Source organism: Aquila chrysaetos, chromosome 19 (assembly GCF_900496995.4).
Source record: "Aquila chrysaetos chrysaetos chromosome 19, bAquChr1.4, whole genome shotgun sequence".
Lineage (NCBI taxonomy): Eukaryota > Metazoa > Chordata > Aves > Accipitriformes > Accipitridae > Aquila > Aquila chrysaetos.
In genome coordinates, this window is record NC_044022.1 from 20,582,152 (window position 1) to 20,598,622 (window position 16,471).

A 16,471-nucleotide genomic window follows, 5' to 3' on the forward strand; every position below is an offset into this window, starting at 1 on the left:
AGTCAGTGTAGTACAAAAACTGATGGAAGGCACCCCTTCTCTGCCTGCCTAATGCCTGCTTGGTCAGCAAAGACTCTTCAGGCATTGTATCAGGCTGATGAACATACCAATGCTTAGCATAGTAGCTCATAAGTTCTCTTTATCTATATTGTATATTAGCAAATGAATGCCTGTACTTTAAACTTGTGTAGACTGCAGGGTCTCTTTGCGCGTGGTAGGCATGATTACAGCACTAGTGAAAACACTGATCATATTTCTATTGTCAAATATTCACTGCAGGATTTCAAAACCTAAGTAACATATCCCAAATTAAGAATATAACATTAGTGCAACAATTCAAATATTTTGAGAATGTCACAGTTTCTTTCCAGTTTTGGTGCAGTTATTGAAAGATAATTCTGTGTTCAAAGAACTTTTATGCTACTGCACAACAGCTACTGATGATTAATGCCATTATTTCTATATAACTGTGTAATCTGTGAATAAAAACTAAAAATGAAATGCATACAATTTGGTGTGTACACATTTCATGGCATGTATCAGTTACCATAGTAAGGTATAGTTTGATATTAAAATGCTTGGTATCTGAAAAGATATTATACACCCATACCCATTTATTCCCATTGTGCCCCATAACACTGGACACTTTGGAGTGATAGATAAAAGCTGAAGGCCATATGATTATAATATTTTTAGCTTTAGGCATATGGAATTATTTATAACTATTATCGCTGAAGGTTAAACAAAGGATTTCCTTTTTAGAATCATAGTTTTTACTTACATAAATATTTAGCCCCATACGCTTAAAGACCGCTACCTTTGCTACAGGAAGAAAAAGATTATTTTTTTTTACAGTATTGATTTTATCTTCTTGTTATTTTTGTATACTGTGAGAAGGTCTAGTACCAAATACAAACAAAGTTTGCAATCTTCAGAATGAAAGCGTCTTTCCTCTGCTTTAAAAACCAATAGCTATTAAAATAACAAATGTCTTTCAGAAGTCATTTTCCAAAGCATTCTCATACTATCACCAACTGCTTCTAACCCGTTGAGGAACAAAGTCTTATATCCGCATCAGATTTTCCTGAAGTAAAGCTAAAGAGAATTCTTGATCAGAAACTAGTAATTGCGGGAACACTATAAAAAATAATATTTAGGGGACTTGGAATTTCTTCTGGAAACTCAGTTATTCCTTTACTTCCTCTTATGAACACAAGCAGAACCTGCACGTCCTTCACACTATCAGTTGCAGTTGCTTTCAGAAGGACTTTCACAGCCTTGCTAGATCCCTGTTTCAGTGCCATACCACCCTCACTGAGAAAAGTTTTCTCTTTTATCTAATCAGAATTTCCCTTAATGCAACTTGTGTCTGTTGCCTCATACTAATGTGCATCTCCGAGAGGAGTTTGGCTTTGTCTCCTCTCTAACCATCCCTTAGATGGCTGAGGAAAGCAATTAGATTCCTCCCACGGCCTCTTCTCCAAGCTGAACAAACTGAGCTCTCTCTTTTCTTGAATGTTTTGTGCACCAGACCCAGCCACTGTTGTGTGTGCCACCATCTTGGTTATCCTCCACCCAACACATGTTGGCATACTGGGGAACCTAGAAGTGGACTCAGTACTCTTGATGAAGTCTCACAGGTGATGAGTAGATGTCCCTCGAACCGCTGCCTAGGCTGTTAGTAGTGCAGCCCAGTTTGCTGTTAGCCTTCACCACTGCAAGGGCACGTGGCTGACTCATGTGCAACTTGTTCTCCACTCTGCAAAGCTGCTGCCTAGCTGGGCCTTCTGCATTTTTTTTTCTGTCCAGCTGCAGGAACTCCTGCCTGTTGTCGTTGAAGTTTGTGAGGTTCCTTTCAGCCCATTTCTCCTGCCCGTTGAGATCCCTCTGAACGGCAACTGTCCAATGTATCATCTGCTCTGCCCAGTTTGGTGTTATCTAAAACCTTGCTGACAGTGCACTCTATCTAATCATTCTGGTTATTAATGAAGATGTTAAACAGCATTAGCACCAGTATCAACTCTGTAGAACACCACAAGTAACTTGCCATCAGTTACTGGACTTTGAATTGCTGACCACTACCCTTTGGGTCTGGTGGTCTAGCCAGTGTCCCACTCATCTTCTAGTACATCCATCCATCCACTCTCTCTCTCATTTGGCTACAAGACTGAGAATTTGTGCTGAAAACCTTGCTAAAATCAAGGCAAATAACACTTACTGATTTCCCCTCATCCGCAGAGCTAGTCATCTCATCACAGAAAGCTGTCAGGATGGCAAGGCACAATTTACCCTTCGTAAATTGATCTGCCTCCTTATAATCACCTCCTTCTGTCCTTCATGAGCCTTGACAAGGCATCCCGAAGGCACCCACCAGGATGTTTCCATTTGTTAGCTTCCTACCTAACCCTGACCCCCAGGTTCTCACTTGGCCCATCATCCCTTCCACAGCAGAAGTCTGAGCATTTAAGCTGCTCCTTTGAATAGTGTGATCCTTCCCCATCTAGCCTTTCTACAGAGCCTGTACAGAATTGGCTTTCAAGCAAGAATATCTTTCAGGGTTCATTTTAACACAGTGCTTACTGTGTTCTTTACTAATTGGAAGAGTTGAACTTCAACTATCAAACTGATGATTTTCTGCTACTGAGGTATTCATCCTGATCTGACAGATGGGCATGAGAAAATTCACAGAGCAATAGTTTCAGATGGATACAGTGACTATAACCATTCAGTCACAACTAATATCATCAGTGCATTTTCCTTTTCTGTTCCTCCTGTTCCTATCTGTGCATGTGTATGTGTGCATGCATGTGTGTGACAGTGAGTTTGTGTGGTGATTTGGGGTTTTCTTTTTTTTTCTTTTTTTTTTTTTCTTTTTTTTTGACTGGGAAAACTAATTTAATACAAACATTTTGCTTTGGTTTCTCTAACACATGGTAATTTGAAGAACACTGACTTCCTGAGCTACAACATTGCTTTTAAGTGCAGGAAATGGAGATGATTTTATTACTTGTGTCCTGTTTGTAGCTCATGCTTTAAAGAAAAGTAGGAGGCTCTAATCATGCAGAATTGAGAAGACAGTTTGCAACCACTGGATAGCCCTAAATATAGTGCTTGCCATGGAGTACACAATAGCATCAAAATAGTCCTGTAATCACAGTGAGGTTACTCAAGGGATAGGTCAAGAGAAGATTAGTAGCAACAGGGAGTCAGAAGGATTTTACCTTCCAGGATGTGTCTATGTCTATTCTGAGTTAAAAACACATCACATGCACTGATTCACCAAATTCTCAAAAAAGATACCCAGATATCCGCGCACTTCTTATAGAGAACACTGACAAATCTATCATAGTTCATCAGCTCATCAAGAATACTTCCAATTGTGCATGAATTAACAAATGCATGCAAAAAAATTTTCAAGATTCTCTCGAGAATCTCTGCCTACTGTGTCTTTGAGACAGCACTGCCTCTCATCTGTCACAATCTATAAACCCACACATATATAAACTATCTATCCAAGTTTGAGACTGGGTAAGAAGAAGAAATGGGTTTCTGGAAGACAAAGATAATGACTTTATTACTAGCTCTGCCCTTTGACCTGCTCCGCAGTCTTAAACAAGACTTTTACTTACTCTTTACCTAGCTTTTTCCAGCTATAAAACAAATCTAGCAAAACTGACTTAATTTGGTCAAAGTTTCAAGAGAGGTGATGGTTGGCAAATAATTATCTCTATATAGAGAGTTTAAAAATTTTACATGTCTAATTGCCTAACTCGCAGGATGAATTCAAATCAGTAGTAATTAGTTCATGAAAGAGACAGTCCTCTTTTAAGTCAGGTAGCGTACAGAGGGCTCCCAGACTTTGAAATCAGATTTTAAAGGTGGAAAGAGGCCTTCATGAACATGTTCACAATTCTGCAGCTGCAAAATAAACCCAAACCAATCGCAAAAAGAGGGGATTTTACTGAGTGTAGTGAATCGAATGATCCTGTTTTCCCCATTCCTCAAACACTTTCCTTTCTGCCTTAATCCCTACCTATACATTAAGTATTATATTATGCTGACAATGTACCATGTGGGCTGTCAGCCTTATAACTACTGCTCCCTGCACAGACCTTTTTCCTGCCCTTGACTAGAAGCAGTGCTTTCAGCTGAGCCGTCTCTGTGCTTTGAAGAAAAGGCATCACACTGACAGCTGCAGTGACAGATTGGCATAGCTGGGACAAAACTTGAATAGCTTTGGGGAAAAAAAATAGGAGGAAGATTTTTTTTTTTTCTTCTTCTTCTTCTTAAAGGACTTGAGCACAACAGACTGCTTCCACAAATATATATGAGATTGTTCTGTTTGCAGCAAGTCAGACAGTCTACTTGCTTTTCCCCCAAAAGCACAACTTAAAAGCAAGATACAGTGAAAGCACTTGAAGCCAGTAGAAAGAGAACAAAAAGGCACACGGTCTAGTTCATGAACATTTACTCTGCTACCAAATTCTCTACAAGTGTATGACATGACTCGTACCTCTTAGATGAGATGAACTTTCCCTCTACCATGAGTGCTAGCATTATCTAAAACCAGGTTGACTGGTTTTACTTACAGCATTCACAGTTTTATAGACTATCCATATTATATTGAATTTCATTTTTTAAAGCATTCATAACTCCTTCTTTTAGCTGTTCCTACTATGCAGTGCTGTATTCAACACCAGACTATGGAACTACTTGCATAGGTATATGGTAACTATTTTATAAATAATGAGCACAGCACATTACTTCTTAACCAGAAAACACTAGAACAAGTATGTGATCATTTTGAAACTATCCACCTACACTTATTCCTAGCTGTGATTTTAATTTGACTCTGAACTCTCAATTGCTTGTTTTCCTGTTAAGGAATCACCATCATTATCTACATTGTTAGATTTAAGTAAACTCAAAATGAAGAGGTGGTGAAATTTAGAGGAATACAACAACGTATGTATCGCCATTTAAAAAGTAAGTTGAGTTGTCAGTGGCTTATTACCATCTTTTGCAGACACTTGACTCTGTGGACTGTATGTCAGAGTCAAGGGCTCATCTTTCCAGGTAGCCAGCCTTTAAATTCTAAAACACTGTCTGGAATATTCAGTTGCAGTTTCATTTTACTTCAAAATGTTAGCATTTTTGTCTTAATAGGAAGTGGAGCAGCCCCTATATTTGTACGTGAATAGGGCATGCTGCATCTCTCAGAACGTGTCAGACTGTTTGAGGCCTTACGAAGGTAACGTTGAATTAGTTTAAATTAATTTCATATTTACAAAAGTTTCCTTTCACAACTGCAAGAAAGAGATTTACATTGATGCACAATGGCAGGAAAGATTAAATGATAATTTAGATGTCAAAACAGTAATTCTCTGGCATGCTACGAGGCCTCAAGATCACAGAACACACAGAACCTTTCGTCGTATTTACCAGTGAATTACAAACTGTAAGACTAAGAAGGAGAAAAAATCATTTGCTCGTTATTAAAGAGAAAATTTAAAAGATAGGGAACCCCTTTGAACATCTAAAGAATGACTTTTCAGCAAACAATCCTACCTCTACTTAGAGACATAAAACAGAAGTCAAAAGAGCTTTGCTTGCAGGCTGCAGCTGTCAAGAATAGAAGAAAAACGCCTCAAGAAATCCTAGAGACCTTTCCCTACATATATAATGCAACCTCATATAAAGCCACTTAATTTAAAGGTACATAGTGCCTTTTGAAGAAGATGGACTTATTTTTGGGCTTGGGGTTTTGCATTGGTTTTTACTTAACCTGTAGGAATAATTTCCTATTTTAAAATTGTATTAGCTGTGGCATTATTTAAACAAAAAATAATTTAGACCTAAGGAAAACCTAACATTTCTGTGTGGATCCACAGGCTGCCAGAGGGAATGGCAAGAAAGCACCTACTTTAGAGTTGTTGAAGTTTCACCTGTACTGATACTGCCTGTTAGCAGTTTGAATTAGCAATGATTAACATAATGGGAACTTTTTGCCCAATATCAGATGCAGTGAAGGACACAGAAATGTCAATGGGAAAAGCTCTATAGAGAATGAGGGATAATTATGGTACATCTGAATTTCCAGTGAAGATATTATTCAGCTGAATGTTATTACCCCTTAAATTTTGAGGTGATAACCTACCTATCACTAGGCAGGGTGGATCCATCTGTCTCATTCTAGGATGCCAAATGCCATGCTAAGACTCACACAGAGGTCCCATTAGCACATCTCTACTGACTCACAAAAGAAATTGATGCAAAGTGTCTTACACCAGTGCTTTAGCTTTGAACAGAAATTTAGACCTAAATCCTGTTTTCAGATGTACCGCTTCAGCACGTGTTCATGGCCTTTTGAAAATGAATGGGCCATAACATTCATTTATTACATAGATCTCTGCTCTGATCTCCACTGTGCTTCAGAACTTTCCCCAAAGTCTGTGTCAAAGCACATCTCTTAAGAAAACAACAGCTTTAACCAATCCGGGCAATGCCAGTTTCTGGTATGTTCTTAAGTCTGGGTATGGAAACTTTAGAATCAAGAATAAAAATAGAAATACATTCCATATGGTCTTCTTATAAGTGTATTCAAAACTCTGACATCTGATAAGTATACTTTTTTTCAGATTTTATATAATTTATAACAATTTTATAAAAAGATGAAATATTTGAGAACTCTTGCCACTACAATCAATATTAGCGGAAATATACACTGCAAAAAGAAAGTGTTATAGAGTGATGCTACTGAAAACCTAAGAGCTAAGCTAATTTATTTTATACTATGAAATCCCCAAAACAAGTTACATCTTCCATTTTAAAGATTTTAATGACATTCTGCTACCTCTATCAGAACTAAAAATTTCTGGGTTAAAGTCCCTGCATAACTGAAGTTCATGGTAAAATATTGATCTGCTTCAATAGAATCAAAATTTAAGCAAATATGTTTCTACTCAATAATAGTTTTTTTTTTTTCTCCTGGCAGGATTTATAGAGCATGCATACACTTAGTCAGCAGGTTCATGAAAGCAATTTAGAACCAATTAAACAAATTAATATTCTGCTTTCAGATTGTTTTGTATCTTATTTTTAAAGCACATTAGCTAAATATCCAGAAATTAAAAATCCAGGGGAAAAAAAAAAAAAGTAGTAACGCAAAATGCTTATGTTATTCACAGACTTGTTAACAATGACAAACAGTCTCATCGACTTGAGCGTTCCCATTTTTTCTTAAACATTAACTACTTAACTTTTCTAGAGTTTGCCTAAGCATTAGCTTTATTAACCATGGATTGGTGTAGATTTTTTGTAAAACAGTGTAAACCTCAAGATGTGCTGCACAACAAAAAGAACAGGAAGGTAATCTCAAATACCTGTCAAGTTCTTTTAACTTGAAAATATATTAATTTATTGCATTACTCAGGAGTGTGGATTACTTCATACATTTACATAAAAATATTTTTTCTCTCCAGCTGGACTTTAAACTTCTACAAAAACTATCAAGACTAAGTTGCAAGTGTCTGTGTGTGCCTATGTATATATAAACAGACACCTACATGGATACAAACATGCGCATACACATAGACTCAAACATAGACTAGGAGAAAAGCATGGAGCCAGTTTTTAGGCATCCCATCTGACCCAGCTGCATCCTACAGCACATGATTCAGCCTTGATGTGCACAAAGATAAAACTCCTTCCAGAGAGAGGAAAACAAAACCAAAGCATAACCCATTGACATTCTTTCCTTCCCTTCTCTTCAAAAGTGAAGGCTGCATCATTCATGGCATGACTTTTTACTTTTAAAATCATGGTACACCAAGCTCACAAAGCAGTTACCCAGTATCTCATTCTGTTACCTTTATACAGCCTGAAGTACCTGCAGGTTGAGTGTAACATTTATTCCTGCGTGGAGGCTTTTATAACCAGCCTCAAACCCACAGAAATGAATGGACTAAAAGTTACAATGCAGATGAAGGAAAAAAAAAAAGTGAATGTAAAGCTAAACGTGAAATAGGGAAATTACTTTAACAGAATTCAGTATCTATTCAAGAGGTTTATCAGAACATAAATTCCAAAGAATGAAACACCTGCTTTCAGGAACTAATCAATTACATCAAGCACTGTATACAACAGCCCAGAAATAATGGAATCAGTGCCAAAGAGCATTCACCTCTGCTTGGCAAGAGCAGAAGAGACCAAGACTTACTGCTGCTACAGCTAAAACTCTTCACAGAGAGGAAAGAATAAGAAATACAGAAGAAAACGTCTTTAGAGTTTTAGAAAGGTTCTCAGGTATAACAGAAGTAGCAAAATCACCATTGATCCTGCTTCAGCACTGAAGTCACCAGGAGAAAAGCTGGAGGCTACTGTGGTCCATAGAATGCATCAACTTAACTCACTGATTCAGGCTAAGTATATATAGGAGCAAAGCTATTTTGCCAAATGCTTTCACTTAATGAATGCATATTTAACTATTTAGGAGGAACTTAAAGAATTAAACTTGATTTTGCATATCTGCAATGAACTCAAAGTCAAATTGGGCTGTGCTGGAGCAAAGAGGGGTTTGCGTTTTATGTCAGTAGAAGTAAACTTCTAACTTAATGTCCTATGTCTCCGAGTGTCCCTGCATGTCCCAGAATCACTATGTGATGAAGAAAATTAACAAACTAATTCCAAATATATCACTTGCTGACAGCTTGTTTCAAACCCTAAATCACTGCAGGACTACTGCATTCACAGCATGTTATTTCAAAAGATAAGAAACATCAGTGTGTAAAGTGAAGCTATCCAGGGTTCAGGGCTCGTCAGGCGTTTTACAAGGTTTTGCCTCATGTGGCATAAAATGCATTTCTCAACAGAGATGCATTGTTACATAAATTACAACAATTTGGTATTTTACTTATAGGGCTTGCCAACCATTTTTAGTCTCAGTTTTCTCACTGATGTCCTTCTGCCTGAGAGACTGGATGCTCCATGGGTGACTTGCAGGACAGCGCATGCCAGAACTGCCACTTTTTCCATAATTTTACAGATTGTAGCACCCAGCGGGAACGTCACAGGCTGCCGAGCTTAGCAAGGACTTCCCTTGTGAATCTGTGTAACACCACCAGGTTGTTACTGAAAAAAAAGAGAATGCTGCCTTTAGGATGATGCAATCTTGTTTTAGGGTAGATGGTGGAAATACACACATGCCATTTTCTTCTTGTTTTAAGGACCGATTTCCCTCCCAGTTTAAGAATTTGCACAGAGGAAAAACCAGTCCTAATTCTAGACTTTGTACCTTGTTATTCCTTAATCTGCTACATTCAAGTGCCTCTTTGAAGGAATATGCCCTACTGAAACACGAAGCTCGTACTACACCCGCCTTCCTTCCGCCTTGTCCGGGGCACAAACAGCATTTTTGGGCGGCCGGCGGGGCTGCGGGGGCGGCCTCTGTGAGGAGAGGTCGGGGCTGCCCCACGGCGCGGACAGCCGGTTCCAGCCGGTTCCAGGCCGGCGCCACACCAGACCCGCCGCGGGGCACGGCTGAGCCAATCAGCAAAGCTGGTGGCGCCTCTGAGCCAATCAGAAGACGTTTGTGGCGCCTCTCTGAAAACAGGCTCTGGCGCTCCGTGGTCAGCCTGAGGGACTGCGGCCTGTGGAGGGCCCGTGCTGGAGCAGGAGAAGCAGGTCGTAAGGAAGAAAAAAGTGCGGAAAAAGGAGCAGCAGAGAGAAACCACCATGCCCTGAGCCCGGCCCCAACCCCCTGTGCCACCCTCACCTCACTGGAGGGACCGAGTGTGACCTGCGGTGGTAACTAGGAGGAGGAGAGGGGTCTGGAGTGAAGCTGAGGCTGGCAAAGAGGTGTTTTCCCTACGTGTTAGTTTAACGGTTTGTTGTCTTTGTTTCTCAATACCCAACTCGATAATTCAATGTTTAGGTTAACTGGCAACAAAGTGAAATTCCCTAAGTCAAGTCTGCTTTGTCTGCAATACACCTGTTCTTCTGAAATGTAACTGTAGAACAGATATTTGTTCAGTATCTTTCATTTATTTGTCTTATTGTCAGATAAATCCACAAATCATGTATTGGAGGCGAGACTGGAACAGCAGAAGAAAATAAAAGAACAAAATCTTCGGTTATAAAAGAAAGTGTTGACTTGAGTAGCAGAAGCAACAAAGAGAAAGTGGAAGCAGTACTGCAGCCACAAGGAAAGTTAAGTTACTGTGTAAAAATAGAAACACATAAGGTAGCAACTGATTATTGTTCATAGAGGAGCTTTCCACAGAGAAGGAAAGCTACGCCTTCTTCTCCTAATATATAGTCTATTAAGAAGCTATTGCTGTCAACCTCTTAATTCTTAGAAATAGCATTTACCAAAAAATTTCAAAAGACAAAATTAATGCAACATGGCACCACAGGTTTGTAGAATAATGAAACCAGGTAAAGGGACTGAACTTGAGATGGGTAGTAACGGTGCCATAAAAGCAGCTCCACAATATGTCATTGGTTAAGTAAAGAAGGCGCCTAGGGCCATTATAAGTCCGAAAAGCACAAACAACATGACTGGAGGGTACAGCAAGACTGACAGTCCTTCAAAGAACTTTCACAGGACCTTAAAAATACACCTTACTTAAATTAAAATTATAGGCCTGGAAAAAATGAAGGCAATTCCCGTCAAGAAATAATCAAGGGAAGAGCATCCTTGTGAACGTAACAAAATTAGATTAGGGCTACAAATAGGTGTATCAATAGTAAAAAGACAGACTTAAGTTGGACTAAAAACAAAAGGAAGAAATGTCAAAAAAAAAACCCAAACCCCTTTGATATTATGAATGATGCTGAGAAACACTTCCAATCAGGAAAATTATACTTGCCTGTTTTTCAACAAACATTTTGCTATTTTTAACATTGGAATATTTTTCAATTTCATGCCAAGGGCAGGCAAGCAGATTTTATACACTGATACAACTGTGTGGCAAATTCAACAAACTATAGTATAATCTCCCTAGAGGAGAGATAGAAGCCTTATTGCCTAAAACTCCTTGTACAAACTTAGACTAAGCACTAAAATACATACTGTAGGCAGTACTCACTTTCTGGCAGATGGGCAGCATGACCTATGAGGTCTTTCCCCATCTTTACATTTTAGCATTCTGTCATTTCTAAACAGTGTTGTTTTGGCTAGAATTGGATGCAGAAACAGCGAGTAAAAAAATATTATCTTAAACTGAATTAAAATAGATGGGGGCAATTTTAACAGTGACTTATCTAGCAGCAAGTAACACGGCACTTTTACTGATGAGGCAGTCACAAAAAGTAACACAAGGCACCACTTTGAAATATGATAATTTTTAGATTATAGGATATCTTTTAGTTACTGATTTCAAGACATATTTTCTGCTCTGTAAACCACAAAAATCTAGGATGCTACTATTTGCATACGTTAATAACAGTGACCTGGACAGGACTAGGGGAGTTCTGCGCTCTCTAGTTTTACTGTGTGAATGTGTATAACTAACAGCCACTTATCCCACAGATGAAACAACCTTCCTTGTACACAGAGACAACATTGACCTGTCACTATATTGAACAATGAATGTAACAATCACAGAGACATAAAACCTAAAAACTGTCAGAACTGATCTACCAAGATTGAGAGGATGGGTTTGTAAAACAATTAGGGGAACTTCAAATGTCACAACAACCTTTCATGCATTTACATGATCGCCTAAAACACTGGAACATTAATTGGTTCATAACATCAACGCAGCCTCTTCCTATAGTAGTAGTAATAATAACAACAACAACAATAATAATAATAAGCAGCTCGTGGATGTCTGTCTCTGATCTGATGGTGTTTTGTTTCTGTTTTTAATGGAAAAGCTCCAGGAGAGGACTTTCAGAAATAAGCTTTCATTACTGTTAGGAAGGAAAAAGAAAACATTTCCTGACAAAGCAAGCAGTGGAAGTTATTGCACTATACATCAGGTGCTAGGAGAGAACACCTGGAAAAGGACTAAGCATAGCATTTAGTAACACAAATGGAGCTGGCTGCTCAAGGCAAGATGCAGGTAAAATACAGGCATCAGAATCAAAGAGTGCAGTCCTGAAAATATTCAGCTTTAGGAACTCAGATTTCCCTTGCGCCTGTACAACAGTGCTTCAACCTCAAAAAACAACTCAACATCTATCTCATGCAATTGACATTCAGACACGAGGCAGCCTTTACCAAAGAACCCTTTGGACAGATCCAAGTCTCCTCCTACCCTGTCTTTTTAGGCACCAATTCCACCCTCCAAATGAAACAGAAAATTTTCAACGTATCCCCCTCATCTAGTAAACCATGATGCCTGGCAGAAAGATCACCTTTACCATTCTCAGCCTGTTGTAAATCCTGACTTTCGCCATAGGACGCCTGGGGAAAATTAACACTTAATCTGATGGTCCTTTCCAAAAGCTAACCAACTTCACAGGCAGGTGCACCAATTCTGAGCACTAACATATAAAAAACCCCACTGCAGACCTGACCCTGATACTAAATAAATGTTTGGTTGGGAGGACAAGAAATGGGAACATCGTGTGCTTCAGAGGACCGGGAGAAAAATGACATAGAAAATATTACAGCAAGAAGAACACAGAATCTGCAGGAGGCACCAGTTTTTTTAGGGCAGCCGTAACAAGGAGAAATCAAGAGACTCTAAAGTTAAAGTCAGCCCATCCTTCACATGCTACTATATGCTTTGTGACACAATTTGAAATGGTCTTCTTCAATTATAGCATAAGCTTTCTACTTATACATAAAGAGGGGTCCAATCATCTTTTGCTATCAGCCCATCTGGTATTGAAGGCACTTAGTTTTGCTCACTTAATAGCTCAATACTGAGTTGATGTAGTTAGTACCTAAATAATTCTTCAGATTGTTGATAATATACTTAACAGTTCAGATATATGTCTCTTCTGCACAATATTAGTGCATATTTTCATTTAAAGATACCCTGCCAAATTTATATTTCACATGAAATGAAGATACATGGAAGAAAGCAATATACTCTCTTCTTTCCTCTCCAGCATATGCTGTCTGGCTTACCTAACCCGGTCACCAAAAGCATCATCTTGCATCTGTTACTGCATATGGGAAAATACGTATTTCCAGTGCACATGACACTAACACAAGTAAAATGTTTTTCAAAATATTTGAAAGTAAAATATCATTAAAATTAGTAATGCATATTGATGTAAACATAGAAGAGATCAGTCAACTGAATTGTTTTATTTTATACAAAATATACACTATCATGTTACTGTATGTCATTTAGTGCTAAGCAGTAATAACCATATGCTTGATTTATATTTATTAAATACAGTTGATAAATACTCCTTCATTTAAAAGCTATATCTCAATTATGTAATTTTCTGGAAATAAGAATCATATATAATGTAGCTGTCTCTTTTCTTTATCATTAGAGTAATGATAAGATAGAAATGTTGGCATTGTCTTTCAACTCCAGATATATAGAACTATGCATTTTCTCCCCCAAAATCACCAGGTTTTATTAAAGGCTGTTCTTTGCCACTCACCCGTTCATCAGTAAGAAACACACAAGACCTATGGGCAGAGGTCTGAGTTAGTTCATTCAGCTCAAGAGAAGTGCAGTTTAAGCCATTTCCCCTGCGAAAGAAGCCTAACGCTCAGAAATCAATGCCTTATTTTAGAGATATGTTACAGTTTTCCTTACCGGGACAAAAGAATCAAATGAATCTTGTTCCCGATTCTCAATAGCTGAAATTGTTTTCAACCAGAAGAGATAGCTTGAAATATCAGACATTTCAGAATGCTCCATATCGAAAGCTGCAAGATTAGTAGGACTGAGGTGAGGCAGACTTGCAAAAGGAGGACTTTGGCTGTGTTACATAAAGTTCTTAATTAGATCCTTGGTACAAATTACTATCCTAAGAATAAAAAGTTAATCAAACAGCCTCACTGGAAGGATAGGAGGGTGAGATTAGAGCCGAGACAGCTGTTTCACTTTGGGATAATCGTGCAACTGCCTAACTAGATGGTGTTCCACTATTCAGAAGTGAAAATACATGTGTGAAAATTAAAATGTTCCCTTTATGTTACTTAGGACTAAATTGTTCACAGCTGTTTTCTTCAGTGGAACTCAGGAGATCTCCCTATATTTATATTCCAGTGCAGCAAGCACCTAACTCTTAGACCTCCCTTAAAATCACAGCCAAAATATGTTCATGAGAAGAGGGAAAATTTGGAAGGTGCTGAATACAGAAATGGCATGAGAAAAAGTGTTATGAAGACTTTTGGTGACAAACCATAAGAATGAACCTACAAAGATTTGTTTAATGTGACTAAATCCAAGAAAACTACCCTAACAACCAAAGGATAGTAATGTTGTACAACAACAACTTCCAAAGGGTTTGTTGTACAACTGAGATCTCTCTTTACCTGCTCAAGTTTATTTTCCCTGCACTTATGGGTGTGTGTTATCGTACTGCAGAAATGACAGGACTTCCACCCATCAGCGGACAGACATGTTTGTTTTACCTATGGTAAAATTGAGAGGCCACAGAAATCTCAAAGATTTCAATAAGGTCAGGATTTTAGTGACAATGTCTTTTTGGGAGGAGGGTATAGTGTACGTGCAGGCTGTCTGCTCAGGCAATTTACACAAAGACTGACATTACGCAGATTTTCTGGAACTAGATGTCACCTTTTGCCAAAGAAGCTCTAAAACAAATCTGAATGTCAGAGTTGCTAGGCAGTCATGATGAAATGGAAATATCAGGTATGAAGGCTGAAATACTGGAAATAACAACTTTTATATTCCCCAATTCATCACCTCCTCATAAAAACAGATTTCAAAAAGGAAGTAGGAAGTAATTATTTGTGGAGAGGGAGAAGGGATGAGAGGAGAGGGATTGAAAACTAAATAGTACTAGGGATAAGGGTAGGAAACAAGTGGCCCTAAACAGTATGTCCTTCCCTGTGTATTCAACTTTTTCTTTTTGTCTACTAGTAACAGTTCATTTTAGGACTCATGGTCAAAGTTAACTGAAAAACAATGTCAGAAGGACCAAAAATACTTGAAAAATCAAGTAAAGTTTAGCAGCTAATACTGATTAAAAAAAGAAAATAAAGAAGAAACATTAAAAAATCCTAAAGCTTTGCCTGGTTAGAACAAAATATTTTATTTCCAAAAACATGAAAGCCTTTCACAATGTAGCATAAGTACATTTTTGATGAGCAGTTTCTTAAAAAAATTGATATTAAAATTTTCAAAGAAAAAAAAAAAAGGTAAAAAGCCTAAGGTAAAAAAACATGGGTTTGGGGTTTTTTGTTTGTTTGTTTGTTTTTCTGTCAGCCCCCCCCCCCCCCCCCCCCAAGCAAACCAATTTCTGAAAAGACCCAAAGAAGACTTTGCAACAATACCTGTGTAGTTTTGCAGAGTGGAGATGAGGAAAGGGAGATTGAGAGCTGTTTTTCTCCTCCGCCCCTGCACCTACTATTGCTTTGGTTAATGAGGAAATTCTACACTACTTTAAATGTTGCAAAAATACTTTAGTATTAACTAAAACGCAATATCCCTGCAAAGCATATTTCAGAAAATATCTTATTTGACCAAATGAACATGTTCTTTTAGTGGAAATTCTGAAATATGTGAACTTTATATACCAAGGAGCAGGTGACTTTTCCTTTCCTTTAAAACTTCTTCCATAAGCATTCAGTGCATTATTTAGTATAATGGTTTGAATAGACCTTTGGTTTCACCCAGTACAGTTGTTTGTATCATCTCACAACATGATAGTGCGATTTTCTTCTCAGAAAAGTGGAAGACTTAGAAGTGGGAGCATAAATAATTAGCCAATTCTTCATCAATTCAAATAGCTAATGATTAAACTGTTATCTTTTAGGACATAAAATGGATCCCTTCTTTTGAAAATGGTTACAGCTAGTTTGTTTGTTATATTTCTTAACGAGGTCATAAAATAAAGTTTAATTTACGGAGCACCTTGTCCTGTAAATTTGAGCGATCCAAATGGACCGTGACAGACACAGCTGAGCCCATCAGCCAAGCTGGTGACACCTCTGTGAAAAAATATTTAACAAAGGACAGAAAATGCTGAGGAGAAGAGAATGAGGGAACACCAGGACCAGAGCAGTAGGAGGTACTGCGCAGCAGAGAAGGCACACTCCGAAAAAGATGGTAGCTGACGGACAAGCCCAAGCCAAAGCAGGTACTCGCCCTGAGGGACTGCGGCCGTGGAGGACCCACACTGGTGAGGGGGAAACGAGTAAGAAGGAAGGCACAGTGGAGCAAAAGCATGAGAAGGAAGGAGCAGCAGGGAGAAACCGCTACGTCCTGACCCCAACCTCCTGCACCGCCTGTCAACCTCAGCAAAGGGACTGAGTGTAACCTGCGGCGATAACAAGGAGGGAAGAGAGCTATCTGGGGTGAAGCTG

At 38.5% G+C, this 16,471-nt stretch overlaps 1 protein-coding gene across 34 annotated transcripts in view; it reads right to left on the bottom strand.

Moving 5' to 3' along the window:
• Window positions 1–16,471, bottom strand: part of DLG2 (discs large MAGUK scaffold protein 2) — a 1,026,767-nt gene that overhangs the window by 423,672 nt on the left and 586,624 nt on the right. Inside the window, exon 1 of one of the 34 annotated variants that reach the window (XM_030042427.1) lies at window positions 13,731–13,838. The exons of the other annotated variants lie outside the window; for them this stretch is intronic. Coding sequence (XP_029898287.1) covers window positions 13,731–13,835 — 105 coding nt within the window. The 5' untranslated portion in view covers window positions 13,836–13,838. Of the gene's footprint in view, window positions 1–13,730; window positions 13,839–16,471 lie in introns of those variants that run through there. 34 annotated transcript variants of the gene reach the window in all.